General features: G+C 36.5%; 1 protein-coding gene across 1 annotated transcript in view; it reads left to right on the plus strand.

The window, feature by feature from the left end:
• Positions 1 to 16,411, plus strand: part of PHF21B (PHD finger protein 21B) — a 191,068-nt gene that overhangs the window by 166,274 nt on the left and 8,383 nt on the right. The window contains exons 6-9 of the mRNA XM_070947479.1: positions 3,996 to 4,047; positions 4,863 to 4,939; positions 12,820 to 12,874; positions 14,400 to 14,422. Coding sequence (XP_070803580.1) covers positions 3,996 to 4,047; positions 4,863 to 4,939; positions 12,820 to 12,874; positions 14,400 to 14,422 — 207 coding nt within the window. The remainder of the gene's footprint in view (positions 1 to 3,995; positions 4,048 to 4,862; positions 4,940 to 12,819; positions 12,875 to 14,399; positions 14,423 to 16,411) is intronic.

Raw genomic sequence — 16,411 nt, forward strand, 5'->3', positions numbered from 1 at the left:
ATAAATACAACATGTATACATATTATGGAAATAGACAGATTTGAAATGATTTCTATTGTAATAGCTAAACTGATTTTCAATACTTTACATGCTCTTGTTATATGATGAGTTTGCTGATTTTGTAATTTTAATAATTTTCCAGATTTTTCATAGCCATAAAAACAAGCCCCTGTAAGGTATAAGGAATTGAACCAATTTTTCAAGGAGTCTGCTCTAGATAAATCAGGTTTCCACAATTAATTTTGACAGTAGAAGCCTCAAAAGAACACCGAGAAAAGCCATATAATATAATTGCTATGGGTAACAGGGAGAGAGAGGGGGGGGAAGGGAGGGAGAGAGAGAGAGAGAGAAAGAAGGAAAGAAAGAACAAAAGAAAGAGAAAGAAAGAAAGAAAGAAAGAAAGAAAGAAAGAAAGAAAGAAAGAAAGAAAGAAAGAAAGAAAGAAAGAATCTTAAGCAAGTGTGGTATCTCAAATAAAGTGTTGCTAGGCCAACTAGCTAGATCAGGGGTGTCAAACTCACATCGTCACATGACATATCGGGACTTTCCCCCCCTTTGCTAAACCGGGCATGGGCGTAGCCAGCATGTGATGCATCCGGCCCGCGGGCCGGGAGTTTGACAGCCCTGAGCTAGAAATGCTGACTTGGGAAGAGCTTATTTACAACAAACAGGAAAATCCTACCCCATGGCAAGACCCATGTTAATTGACTTCATTTAATATCCTCCTGGAGGTACCGAAGTCTCCTGCCTGTACTCTGTTCACATCCATATACAGATTGTCCTTAACATATAAACATAATTGAACCCAGAATTATGGTTGCAAATTGTGCCATTTGTTATGTGGATCATCGTGCAATTGTGCCTGATTTTATGACATTTTTTGCAGTGGTTGTTTTTTTTTTTTTTTTTTATTGCAAAAGTTTTACAATTACATTTTCACCCCTTTTTCCCCCCCCTCAACCCACCCCAAACTTCCCAACCTCCCTAACCCACCCTAACCCTCCCCTCCCCCCGGACTTCCGCACAATATACTCATATCAGGTAAAAAAAAAAAAAAACCCTCCTTTGTATAAAACTTGTATAAAACTTGAACCCCTCCCTCCCCCTTATAATTTTTCATCTTCATTACATTAAAATATTTCTATCTTAATATAACATTTTCAAATAAAAGCTATTTGATACTTCCTAGTTTGATATTTGTTCTGAACATAATCTATCCACTTTTTCCATTCCCATTCATAAGTCTCTTGTGAACAGTCTTTTAAATATGCTGAAATCTTCTCCATCTCTGCAAAACTGGCCATCTTCAAAATCCATTCTTCGATAGTGGGCAAAGCTTCATTCTTCCAGTATTTACCTATCAACAATCTCGCTGCTGTTATCATATACAATATCAATTTTGTTTCACCCAATGTAAAACCCTTAACTATACCCAATAAAAACAATTGTGGAGAAAATTGAATTTTTTTCTTCAAAACATTCTGCATGACCCACCAAATTTTTATCCAAAAAGCCTTAACTTTCCTACAAGTCCACCGAACATGATAATATGTAGCATCTAAACAATCACATCTCCAACATTTTGGCTGATTTTTTGCAGTGGTTGTTAAGTGAATGCTATTGTCATTAAGCAAACCCGTTGCCTGCAATGGGCATTTTTAGTGGAAACTGGAAGTAAGCCCCGGTTTCTAGCACAAAAGTTGTAAATTGTGGACTTGTGAATATGGAATGCTGCAAACAGTTATAAATGCTGGAAATTGGCAAAAAGTCATAAATCATGGTTACATGACTGTGGGATACTGCAAATGTGAGCTAGTTGCCAAATGGCCAAAATAGGATCATGTGACTGCAGGGGGTGTAGGTGTCATAATTTCAAAAATGGGTCGTAAGTAGCTTTTGTGTGGTCCCATCGTAACTTTGTTTGTAGCCAGTCATAAGTTGCAGACTATCTCTGTTGATTGCCCAATATTGAGTCATACTATATAAGACTTTAAACAAATATAGCCATGTCTTAACAGCAGCGAGGATTATATTCACACAGTACTGGAAAAATGAAGATATACCGTGAGATGAAGAGAGAATCAGGAAGATACTAGATTGTGCAGAAATGGAGAGATTCAGTGGTGGGATTCAGCCAGTTTGCACCTATTCAGGAGAACCGGTTGTTAACTTTCTAAGCAGTTTGGAGAACCGGTTGTTGGAAGAAAACTTATTTTGTTTTTTTCCACTTTATAGGGCTAATCCTGTAAGGAAGGCAGGAAGGAAACATTCTGGTGTTGTTTCTAGCCTAATCTTTATTGCCCTGCTTAGAGAAACTGCCTCTCTGGTTAATCCTTATTACATTGTAACAGCTAAGGCAAAGCGCCCATCGACGTGAGTGACGTTGAGTTGGCTACACCCATATGGTCACATGACCATCAAGCCACGCCTACCCAGCTGGTTGTTAAATTATTTGAATCCCACCACTGGATAGATTGACATTGAAAATTAAACAGAAAGAAGATGTAGAATACTATCAAACATGGAATCTATTTTATCAATGGTTGGAAAAAAGGGGTAGAGTTTAAGAATGTAAATTTTTATGATTAAGCAAATTAAATACCCAGACAATCCAATGTTCAATAAGCACTAAGAAATGTATTTGATAGAAAATCAATAAAGAAAACAAACAAATATAGCCAGGCTAAATTAATGACACAGGGCTCAGGTTAAAACATTCTCTGGATTTGTAGCATAATTAAGCAATTTCCTTGTATTTCCAATCTCTCTTTCTTCCATTTCTTCACTCACATTAAACTATCTGACCTCCAACATTGTATTCTTTGTCAAATTTCATCACTCTATCACTCACTTATCGTAAATGTAAGGAGTCTCTGACCTCACACTAATGTGGGGTGCTGTAGCCTAATCCTAATGTTAAAAAATAGGACACCAAAACCCAGTTTTACTTGCTTTCTGTTTATGGATTTGTTGATTTAGCAGGAGTCCTCGTTTTAGTTTTCGCATGTTGATACCTGGGATATAAAGTTGAGGTTTGCTTCTTGCTTCTCAATTTTTATGGGTGTGCTAAAGAAACAGTTATATATTATTGTCTTGGCATTGATAAATAAGCTTTGGGTTAATTTATTTTGTTCCTTGAATAAGCTTTAGTTGATTAACATGCATTTATGCAATTAGTGTAATTGGACCTAACTGTATAATTAGTATAAACGCATATTAACGATGAGAACATATAATTAAACATGATTTTTAGATATATATATATGTATACATGTGTGTGTGTGTGTATCACCCTTACCAAATTATTCAAAGAGAGATACGCTGCTGATTTCTTAAGGCATTTATTGATATTTTTACTACATCATGAAACAAAAAACCCTTCCATATTTATGCTGGTCTTTTAAAAGAAAAGTTAAAAAGTAGATAAAATGCGGTAGGTTCTGCATAACTCCAACTGAATAATACCATAGAAGAGCAAATAATCCACTATACTTTGCAACATGATACAATGGTTGAAAAAAAAGAAACAAATAAGTGTTTACTTATTTAATTTGCATTGTCCCCTTAGAGCTGCATTTTACATTTACAATAGTGGAGTACATTGGATATTTCTGAATCCTATTTTTGTCTCACTAACATGGATGTCATGGAGCTTTAATCTTTTCAACCTTTCTTTTTCCTCACTAATTCCAAATTTGAGAGAATTAGAGAAATTCTAAGAGTAGTCACAGAGTTGGAAGGGACATTTTGGACCATAGAGTCCAACTCCCTGTTCTTTGTGTGAACTAAAATTAAAGGTTGCTGACTCCTGCTCTGGGGCAATAGAAAATCTCTGTGTGATATCTCACATAGGCAAAGACATTGAATCTGTAGCTCATGTTCCATTAGTATCCACTTTATACACAACAACAATTTCAACTTTTACTTTCAGTTATTAGAAATAAGTATCAAAAGATACAGAAATAACTTTTTTAATTGCTTTATTTCTTCTCTAGAAAATTGCCTTTATGGTAGCGTTAGGCCTGGTTACGACTGAATACTTGGAAGGTAAGAAGGCTTATCGTGCTAGAAAAAAAATTATTGTGTTTTTAAAAGCAATGTATTTCAATATAATAACAAGATTATTTTATAAAAGGAGGTTGGAAACCTTAATCTGAAGTGTTTTATTGTATTATTGGAGTTAGGTCTCAAGGGAAAGAACTTGAAAAATGCAGCACAGCTCCTGTTAGCAGCTCTTAAAACATGAACCCTACTGAGTCATTATAAGATGAGTAAACTGATTATGCAAGTCATTACCACAAATAACCAACATTTTATAATGAAATCAGATTTCTTTTTGCATCTTTAGAAATAGGCTATGCAAACATGTTAAAGGTAACGACTCTGCCATGCATAATTAAAAAGCTTATTAGGATTAAAAATTCAAGATCGCTATCTGGATTTTCCCTCTTTTTCTAAATAAGGTTAGAAATGAATTAAATGTATTGAGTTCTAGTTTTTTCTGTTCATGACATTTCCTTCCTTCTTTCTGCAATGGACATACCTTTGGAGAAATTGGCCCTAGATTGTGAGCAAAATACATTGCAAGGCTTGCAATATCAGATTAGTATGACCCAAATATTGTGGGTTTCGAAGCTTTTGTGTTGCTAGGAAAATAAATTTCACATTGCTGGGATCAGCCCCGACTTCAGAAATCCAAAGGCCAAGGTAATCAGAATGATTCAGTCAACCAGATGTGAGTAATAGAAGATAAGGTCTAATCAGAAGGTCAGCTAAGTAAGAAAAATCATCTGATCAAATAGGTTTCATCTAAATATTTTAGTTTACGTGCAGGAAAATAACCCTTTTGAAATTGATTATAGAAATCCAGAGCAAACGTCAGGAAAGAAAAAGAAGAAGTACCGCCAATCCAGCTTACAGTGGACTCTTGGAAACTGAGGTAACCCAATATTTAAACATTTTCACTTTTGCTTTGATTTCTGGCTTATACAAGTTTAAAGGTATTATAAGTCAAAGGAAAGTGAGAAAGTCAAGATTGTACCTGGGATCACATGAGTGTTATTTTTTCAATATCCTTGATTTATGACCACAGTTGGGAGCAAAATACCCTGTTTCCCCAAAAATAAAACCCAACCGGAAAATAAGTCCTAGTATGATTTTTCAGGATGCTTGTAATATAAGTCCTACCCCCAAAATAAGCCCCAGTTAAGATTGTCAGCCAGATGGATGCATTTAGTACCGTATTTTCCCCAAAATAAGACCTAACCAGAAAATAAGCCCTAATGCGTCTTTTGGAGCAAAAGTTATTTATTTATTTATTTATTTATTTATTTATTTATTTATTTATTTATTTATTTATTTATTTATTTATTTATTTATTACATGTATTTATATACCGCCATTCTCCCGAAGGACTCAGGGCAGCGAACACAAGTTAAGAAACAAGTACAATAAAATCATAATTTAATCCAAATAATTAATATAAGACCCGGTCTTATTTTTCGGGAAACACATCAATTGCTAAGCAAGGCGGTTGTTAAATGCTTTGTACTCAATTTTATGATTTTTACAAAATATACAATTACATAATCTTTAAAAAAGGGTAAAGAATACATTATTCTTTCAATAATAATAATAATAACAACAACAATAATAATAATAATAATAATAATAATAATATAATGATGATGATGATGATGATGATGATGATGATGCAACCCATATCAACCATTAGCACCAGTCAATGGTATTTGTGATGCATTTTTGAATGTTCAGTTGATTGAGTTTCATGTTTAATGAATAAAGTAAATAATAATAATAATAATAATAATAATAATAATAATAATAATAATAATAATAATAATAATAATAATACCCCCGGGAACATCAGGTTGAGAAAGTTTTAGAGAATGAGAAACTCAAGATCTTGTGGGACTTCAGGATTCAGACTGACAGGCACTTGATCCACAATACACCTGACATAACAATAGTTGAAAAGAAAAAAGTGTGGTTCATTGACATTGCAATACCTGGTGATGCACGGATTGAAGATAAACAGCAAGAAAAAAATCACAAAGTACCGGGACTTGCAAATTGAAGTTGAGCGACTGTGGAAAAAGAAATCGTGCGTTGTCCCTATTGTAATTGGAGCCCTTGGAGCAATACCCAAAGGGCTACCCCGCTATTTAGAAATTCTCAATTTACCGGACTTGAACATTTTGACTCTACAAAAAACCACTTTACTCGGAACAGCTTACATCCTCCGACGATACCTTAACAGTTCCTAGGTCCTTGGTTAGGACTCGAGCTGCTGAGCTATTAACCAGCCTCAAAGGCTGTGAATCTCACTAAAGATTAACTAATGGTAATAATAATGGTAATAATAATGGTAATAATAATGGTAATAATAATAATAATAATAATACAACCCATATCAACCATTAGCACTAGTCAATGGTATTTGTGATGCATTTTTGAATGTTCAGTTGACTGAGTTTCATGTTTAATGAATAAAGTATATAATAATAATAATAACAACAACCTTTCTTGTCATTGTACCTATATACAACGAAATTGATTTAGCCTCTACTGGCACAATCCATAACAAAATACAAAACAACATGAATAATATAGAAAATGGTCCTTATACAAGTAATTAGGGAGAAACCAGTCATATGTTTCCATGTATGCATGGAGTGATTGTAGTTGTATGTAGGAGTCTGACAGCCCATGGATAAAAGCTGTTTTTAAACCTGTTTAAACCTGTTTGGCTATACTTCTGTGTCTTCTGCCCGATGATAAAAGTGAGAAAAGACACTGACCAGGATGTGAATCGTCCCTAAGTATCTTCTATACTCTGCTGAAACAGCGAGAACTGATGATGTCATCCAGTGGTGTTAGATGGCAACCAATGATTTTTTGTGCCGAATTAATCACTCTCTATAGTGCCTTTCTATCCGTGGCTGTTGAACCAGCATACCGTACTATTATACAGTAAGTAAGGATACTTTCTATTGTGGACCGAGGAAATGAAGTCTCTGTTGAGCCTTACTAACCACCAGGGTTACTGAAATCAATAAGAATGGAAACAAATGCAAAGAAAATCATATAACGGGTTAATGCTTCAAGAACTAACACTAATACCAATTGAAAAAAATGACAAAAAGATGATAAATATTATTAATGAAATCAATAAGAATGTAGTAAGGATTTTTAAAAAATACTAACTAATCCGAAGCAGTGGTATTATGGCCAATCAGACACAAGGTTTATCGCTACAATAAAAAAACAACTGATACAAACAAAAAAATTTAAAAAGAAAATATAGAAGGCATAGAAAAGAAAAAGAAAAAAAGAAAAGAAGGCTATATTAACGATGATATGTGATTAATTCTATAGTATACATATAATGAATGTGTGTGTGTGTATGTGTGTATTTCCTATTTCATCACAGCAAGTATAAACAATTTTAGTAGCATCACCTCATATTTATAAATTCTTAAGAACCTTGTCTTTTCAGTCCTCATTAGCAAAAGTCCATTAAGGATTGTTAGAGATAACAACATTATTTATTTTAGACCTGTTCAAATAAACCAGCTTTAACCCTAATCCTTTTACTTTTAACAATATTGATATTTAGTGCCTTAAAATAATATTCTAAAACTTTATTTCTTTTCATTTTTTCCCCATTTTTCCTACTGACAAAAAGCTTCAAAGCTTTTTTCTTTTTTTTTTTAAAAACTTCTTTTGTAAATCCAACATAGGAAGGTGGTTATGAGAAGAATTCTTATGTTTAATTCCAAAATCTTATTTCAAATTTACCTGGACCCTTAGTCCAGTTATAATTTTATAAACACAAAGTTTTAATCATCCTGTTGGTGTTTATTCCATAAGAAAAAGTCTTTAAACCTGTATTTAAAAGCTTATTTTCGTGAAGGATTGAAGGAAACTGTCCTTGTGTTTTCACACTTGTCAATCCAAAGATTCCTAATAGCTAAAAAGCAGTTAACAAGCAATTTCCCAAAGTAATTAGTAAAAGAATTATGTGAGCTTAGTCTCCTTTCAAAGGTGCCAACCACAGTTTGAGCGAGATGACTATTCCCTCGTCTCCCAGAGCTCTAATCCCACTGGAGACTGCTGAACATGCTGAAGGAGGTTTTATTTTCCTTGGTAATTTCTGACTCAAAATGTTGACTCTAGTCAGGATTGTAGCTTTGAAGGATCTTTTTTCTTCCCTGGTCCAGCTTCCTTTAAGACTGGGCATTTTCCAGACCAAAAAGAATTCAATGAATCTTAAATCTGGTTTATGGACTGGACCTGAATATTTCTGACTGATGGTCCGAATTTGTTTTTTGACTTTTGTTTTTCGAATTTGAACCAAAAGCATGGCCAAGCATCACCAAGTTTATGTTTTGGTTTTGCTTTTATACTGCTGGTCGAGATCTGAGTTTAACACCAGCTGGTCTTCATGAGAGGTGAAGGTATCGCCTTTATGATAGGTGATACTTACCTGCTTGCTTAGGTATGTGGAAACGGGGATGGTTTTGTTTTTCAAAAAAAAGTAGAGATTTGGAAATGCATCATTTGCATATTCTCTGCTCACAGGTCTGGTACAATGTTGGAGAAAGAATTGATGATATTTAAATGTGGAAACAAACTTATTTGCTTATTCCTGTTCTGACCTAGGCTTCCTTAGAAATTAAACAGCACAAATTTAGTCCCACAAAACCTCTTTTATTTATACGACTGTAAATTATTTTCATTTACAGTCTGCAAGGCTTGATAAACAGTCTTTCAGAGGAAGGTTAGCAACACCCACCTTTTTCAGGTGGAACGCTGCCAGAGAGCTAATTTCCAGATGCAGGGCAAGGCCAAACTTGGCACAGAGTCACTTGCAAATCTTGAATCGGCCTGATGAACTAATTGCTTCCTACAAAAGCTCATGTCCCGTTCACTCTTCTTTTATGACTTATGGGAGGGGCCAATCATCTCCAAGCCTTACTCCCAAGTCGACGCTGTTTTCTTAATTGTTCTTGCCGTCTGGCAGCTCTGCGCATGCGCACACTGGGAACAGGCTCCCGATGTACCTCTGCCTCGCTGATGTCAGACTCCAGAGGCTGCACATAACTAACAGATGGCCTTGGCCCTATTTCTGCCTCTGATGCAGACCCCTCGCCCGAGCTTTCCCCAGCCCCCAGGACTGGTCCAAGTTCCTCCCCAACTCCTCACTGTCCAACTCTATTGCCAGCTATGCTGGCCCTCGCAATTCCGTTCTTTAACTTAAAACACTTCCAGTTCAGGAAACTTATCTCAGTACAGTAGTAGCAAATTTGACACAAAGGAAAAGTGATAAGAAGTAGGAAGAAAGTTGTTTTGAATTGTTCTTTTTCTCTGAATGTATTATGTCTAAAATTGCGGACAATTTTCAGGGTTAGATTTATTTATTAAACTTCCTTTGCTAAGAAGCTTTGCTTTGTGTATCATTCTATCACTGGCTTCTAAATCGTATCATTGTTGTTGTTAGTTATGAAGTCATGTCCGACCCATCGTGACCCCATGGACAAAGTTCCTCCAGGCCTTTCTGTCCTTTACCATCCCCCAGAGTCCATTTAAGCTCACGCCGACTGCTTCAGTGACTCCATCTAGCCACCTTGTTCTCTGCCGTCCCGTTCTTCTTTTGCCCTCAATCTTTCCCAGCATTAGGTTCTTCTCCAGGGTGTCCTTCCTTCTCATTAGGTGGCCAAAGTATTTGAGTTTCCTCTTCAGGATCTGGCCTTCTAAAGAGCAGTCAGGGTTGATCTCCACTAGGACTGACCGGTTGGATCGCCTTGCAGTCCAAGGGACTCGCAGGAGACTTCTCCAGCACCATAGTTCAAAGGCCTCCATTCTTTGGCGCTCAGCCTTTCTTATGGTCCAACTTTCACAGCCGTACATTGAACTGGGAAAACCATAGCCTTGACTATAAGCACTTTTGTTGGCAGGGTGATGTCTCTGCTTTTTAGTATGCTGTCTAGATTTGCCATACTTTTCTTCCCCAGGAGCAAGCGTCTGAAAACAATGACTGGGTTTCCCAAAGGTGCTTTTTCAAAAGTCAACTGGTCTGTTTTTCCTTGAAGACATTTCCCTTCTCATTCAAGAAACGTCTTCAGTTCTTTTCAAACTGAATCAACAATTTATGTGTGTTTAATAAACAGACGAATAAACAGAAGAATAAAGCTGGCCCTATCTTTTTGACTAATTTAAGGCAAAGAAGGAAAGAAACGGGACATAAATGTCCCCCTCACTAACCCCCCAGGAGAGAGATCTACAAAACTCCTCATGAGGAAATGCTTTTGGCTTTCAGAAGTGGCTTTAAATAAAACTCGAGTCAGCTCTTTAGCATTTACTCAGTTAGTATCTTTGATTTATTTCTTTATGAGCAATACTGATAAAGAAATACTGACATTCCAGGCATTTTGTGGCCATTTAACTTACAATTTGATCTCGAAGGCAATTCTTAATAGCTAATTGCTTAATTTGAAATTGCTTTTTTCCCTGTTCTTGCTCTATAATTGGAAAAAGTTACTGGACCAGACTGTTAATATCAGTGATCCAACACCCATTCAGAGAGACCTGCGCGAAATGGCAAATTATTTCAACTGAACATAAAGCATTAATTAATTCCTCAATTAAGTAAATGAAAGAAGTAAAAGTGTCTCTACTTCTTTTGTTCCTATATCTCTTCCAAACAAACACTGAGTAAATACATCTGAAAAATAATGTCAAGAAATGATTAGGAAGAGTCTCTGGACCATAAGATGGGCATCAAAAATTTGTAAAATAAGTAATAAATGAATAGAAAAAAAGCAAGAATAAATTAAAAGATTCTCTATAAAAACACTATTGAAGGAGACCTTGAAATTGAAAACATTAACTCTCTGGCTACGATTAAAAATATTTTGGCTTGATAAAGTCAAAAGAGTTAATACTTTGGTTAAGCAAAGAATCTAGAAGTATGCCAGTAGCAAAAATGAGGGCAAAAACATTCATAAAGACCTGTAACACGTTCAAAGTCTATTTCTTCAAAATTTCAACATTTGAAAAAAATGGGCTTCTATATCAACTCCACCTCCATCGTCCTTTAGCTCTTTTATTTCATCATCCCTTTTATAATGAAGGTAAAATTAGACAGTACCCACTATTAGGAAAATGAAAGGACTACATTATTTAAAAGATTTATACAATGGGGTCATTCCTAAAACAGGAAACCAATTAAAATAAACTTATGGTTTTAGATTCATCAGATTTCATTTCAGTTCCTGCAATTAAAACACAAGCAATTAGGCCATGAATAAATTTAAAGTCAGGCTAAATTTGTCAACTAATAGAACAAAAAAGATTTTTTTTAAAAAAAAAGTACAACATTTTATTGAAAGGGAAGCAATGTTCTTGATTAGGATAAAAACAATTACAGGAATCTATATACTACTAAAACTCATTGCCATGATCTTTAGCTGGGCGAAATGATCCACTTATAGGGCAACAGTTTTTGAACCAAGGTGCCTCAAAGGGCTAACTTAAAGAATGTGTCCAAAATCTGGGACCCTGACTCTTGAGAGAATGAAATTTGGAGACGTTTTCTATCAAAGTATCTCTGGGGAAGTGCCAGAATGGGCAAGATGGCAAACATAATGTCATGGTACTAGTCCCACCCCTTTTGTGTATGGACTATTTTGTCTCTTCACCGGTTTCCATCCTGTTCTGCCCCAGCTACGGACCCCAAAGAACACAGCACACACAAAGTTGGTACAAAACTTAATTTACTAAAATAACTCAGTCTTTTTCAAAACAAAGGCTGTTAATAAACTTTCTTAACAGCTTACAAGAAACCAAAGATAAAGTAATCACAATCTTACTAAGGTTGGCAGAAAGCCCAGAAGCAATTTTCAGAGAATCCAAACGCGAAGTAGAGTGAATTAAAGTTGTTCCCTACAAATTGCTTCAGTCGGCGTTCCTCCTTAAATAGGCTAAGGGAGTGGCCAATTAGCCCCAAGCTTTACTCTCGAGGAGACCTCCTCCTGAGGAGCCACTCTTGCCTTTTGGCCACTCTGCGCGCCCATGCATCAAGAAGAGGCTCCTCCTCTTCGTCCTCTTCACTTAAAGGAGCTTCTGGAGGTTCTGAAGGCCCTGACTGAATCCCTGCCTCTGGCACCATATCTTCTCCAGCCTCCTCATTGTCTGACTCGAGTGCCAGCTGCACAGGCTGCTGGTGCAGCACCACACCAGCCTCCTTGCTGTCAGAATCCGCTACAATCTTCACAGGCCGCTGACGGGCCACAACACATCCTGTGGATATTGATATTCTCAACTGAAGGTCCTACAGCACAGGTGTCAAACACACCACCTCACGTTGCCATCACGTGATGTATTGTGATGTTTTTCCCTTTGTGGAGCTGGAGTGGGGGTGGCCTGCACCCGACGCATCCAGCCCACAGACCGCCACTTTGACACCCCTGTCCTACAGCATTTCCTTATCGAGAATAAATCCCCTGGGGGGCCATGAGTCATTCCCAAAAGAAATTTGACCCATTTACTGTCACTGCACAACCACAACAGAGGAATATTGCTCACACATTGATTCAAACTAATTGACTAAATCTAAAAAGAATACAATAAAACTGCAAACATTCATGTTTTTTTCACAAACGTACACATACTAACGTACTATGCATTTAAGTTTTGGGTTAACTTCTTTTAGAAGAAAACTCTACTTGGATTTTTCAGAAATAGATGCAAGAGCTGTCGTTCATATAAATATGTGGACTTTTGTTTCTTTTTCAGCGGAAACGCCTTGCATCAAATTATTTGAACAATCCTTTTTTCCTCTCCACAAGAGGTAAGCTCTTCAAGTTACTGAATGGAAGATCAGCACTTCAAACACATGAATAAAATAGTTCTTGTACATTCTAGTCTCTTCTGCTTGTAACCCATGTGCCATTAGATTTCAGAGAGATTGAAATCTGGCAGAAATTTCAAACTTGGAACAAGAGAAAATAGATTTGAAGTGCTTTTAAAAAATTTTACTCGGGAATATAGCTGCGTTGCTGTATATCTGAAACTTGATCCCTAAATGTGTAAAATTATAGCAAAAGTTAGTGATCTTACAAATGTTTTTGGAAAAACTGGTAGTTTTTGTTTTATTCTAATAACATTGTTTGAATAAGTATTGTAATTTCTTGTTAGGATGTTTGTATTGTAGACATCATCATACCATTAGTAATACCTAGCTGTACGGCAATTGTACTAGAAATTGTAATTTTTGCTTCTAGTAGAAAGTTATGAAATTTTTTAGCAAGAGAAAAAAAGGACAAACTCTCAAAATTTAGAAAGAAAACAGAACCCTAGCACAGGTAATCCTTGCTTAGTGACCACAATTGGGATGATCAACTTGGTTATTAAGCAAAGTGGTCATTAAGTGAACCAAAAACTGTGCTTACAATTTCCCTTTAACTTTGCTTACCTGTGAAAGTAATAAATGTGAGGATTGGTCACAAAATTTATTTTTTCCATCACTATCCTAACTTCGAACTGTTGCTAAATGAGGCAGTTGCTAAACTCTGCACTCAAGACTGTATCACAGATAAAACGCACAGTTGTTGTTTTTATTACCATCAAATCTTCAATTCTTTGTTGTTACCTTCAGTTTTGGAACTTTGGTGTTATTCAAGTGGAACTAATCTTATGCCTAACATGGACAAATGCTTCCAGGATGGGGTGCTTTTTCGTGTGGTAGTTCAGGGGATTATGTATATCTTATTTTATATATTGCCACATTTCTCATTTCTTCTACTAATTTTTTTGAGAAAATTGGTGGTGAGCTTGGTGGTGCAGTGGTTAGAATGCAGTATTGTAGGCTAATTCTGCCTACTGCCAGCAGTTCGATTCTGACTGGTTCAAGGTTGACTCAGCTTTCCATCCTTCCAAGGTGGGTAAAATGAGGACCCAGATTGTTGGGGGCAATAGGCTGACTTTGTAAACTGCTTAGAGAGGGCTGTAAAGCACTGTGAAGCGGTATATAAGTCTAAGTGCTATTGCTATCTTTCATAATCCTAGCTGATCAACCTATACCTGTTACTTTTATGGATGTTCACTGAGTATAATTTCCATGGTTCCAAAACAGGAATCGTACAAAAATGGGGAATATATTGAGATTGTATATCAGTTTTTTTCACGGCGACTCAGGAATTCTGGAAGTTGAAGTCCAGACATCTTAAAGTTGCTAAATTGGATAAAAACACTGTTATGGTTGGAAAAATGTAAATCGAAGAAAATGCAGGTTGAGTTGATTAGCTGCCACCCACTAAGCTGCAAATCTAACCTCACTTCTACTAACCTGTGTTTGCCCTTCCTCACAATGCCAGCCAATGAGGATCCATGTTGGAAGGTACGTTTTTGTCCATTACTACAGACTGTTTCAATCATAGCATGTTTCCCTGCGAAGAGTAATTTATATGTGAGCCCTGCAAAATACTTTCCTTACTGCCATGATCCACACCTTCCATTGACTCAAGAGGCACCTGGGCTTTTCGCAGCATCATAAGCTGGGAAAAGCTTCATAAAATGGACAGGACCCGAGGCTACATTAAATTGGATTCCTCCTCTTCCTCCTCTGGGGAATTCTGGGAGTTGAAGTTCACGCTTCTTAAAGTTGCCAAAATAGAGAAACACATAGATATTGGATTTGCCAGAATCTAGTCACTACTCCAGCATAGATGGTTAAGGACAACATCTGAAGCTGGATAGTGAGAGGTTGTTTTACCGTTTCAGGAAGACAGAGGTGGTTTATTCAGTCTCACTTGGCTATTCCATGTAACTGATGGTTTAGTATGAATCACAATTTGCCTAAATCTAAAACAAAACAGTAAATTCATGAAATCGTTTCTGTAATAAAAACGTTATGTTCAGTGGTGGGTTCTTCCCGGTTCGGCCCGGTTCGGCCGATCCAGTAGCGGTGACGATATGATGTCACCGAACCGGTTCTCCCCCCCGCCCTCCCCCCCCAACACCCACCCACGTTATTCTTACCTTTTATTTGGTCCCACCCCCAATCTATTGCTGCCTCCTGAGTCCCAGCTGATGACTAGAGGGAAAAAACTGTTTAAACTCTTGCCGCGGGGCTTCAAAGGGCCATCCTACAGCTGATCAGTGTTAAAAGCAAACAAATAAGTCGGGTCGTAAGTGTGAGGACTGGTCGTAAGTGCGAGGACCTTCCAGAAATGACTCTGACCAGCTAGCCACGCCCACCTAGTCACATGACCTCCAAGCCACACCCACAAAATAAGCCACGCCTACAGAATTGGTAGTAAAAAAAATTTAGAACCCACCCTGGTTATGTTTATCTTTCTATAAAAGCCAAAAGCCAAATTAGTAAGCCACATTTATTTTGAACTGCAAAATATATGAATTCAAAAGTGAATACACTTTTAATTCTCCTAGTAGTAATTAACATTGCCAGTAGATTAGCAAAACAATTTAATTTGACACACTATTTTGAGATACTGGGGTTATTTTTTCAGCAGTTATATTTCAGGCTTCAATCTCCAAAAAGGTCCTTTAGTGGCTTGCAAAGATAAATAAGAAGGCATTTGCTATTCCCGGCCTTACAATTACACTTTTCTTCTGATATTTTGTTGTAAGTGTATCTATGAAATAGGAGTTTAATTCAGTTTGGTTGGCCTTGAAGCTTCAGTCCTTTTCCCAGGACGACTATTAGAAGAAAAAGAAAGATCAACACTGTCCATTATCTTTATGCTCATACAAGACTCTGAATAATTTGATGTTGCTTGCAGACTTTTGTATCTTCTCCTGCTTGATTTGGGCACGTGGGTTTTTAACCGTATTTTTAAATTATATATTTAAAATACTGCAATTGCCCAGTGTCTTTTCAGAATCCGGCAACCTTGAAAAATCCAATCAATCAATCAATCAATCAATCAATCAATCAATCAATCAATAATAATAAATAATTTAATCAAACTGTAATGCTGCAGACTTTCCATTCTGAAATGGTTTTTCAGTTCCTTTATCATTCTGAGAAGCAAAGATAGATGATTATCTTTAAAAAAAGAAAGAAGAAAGAAAATCCTTTAAAGTTCTCATTTTGAGATTAATATTGCATTCTATACGTATTAGGACAATGCAACAGAAGCAATTCTAGTTTGATTAATTTTCATCACAATTCCAAGTGTGTAATTTCCATCTTTCACAGCTGTTGTGTGTGTGCTAAATTGGCATTTTCATTGCATTGTCAATCAGGGCCACCAGATTTCTTCCTTGATTAAAACATCTGAGGGACATAGGCATTTGCAGAGTATGTTGATATGGACAAAGCACACTTCTTTGAAACATTAAAGCAGCCATGTTACTGGGAACC

Source organism: Pituophis catenifer, unplaced genomic scaffold, assembly GCF_029215685.1.
Source record: "Pituophis catenifer annectens isolate HBS135680 unplaced genomic scaffold, rPitCat1.0.hap2 SCAF_7, whole genome shotgun sequence".
NCBI lineage: Eukaryota > Metazoa > Chordata > Lepidosauria > Squamata > Colubridae > Pituophis > Pituophis catenifer.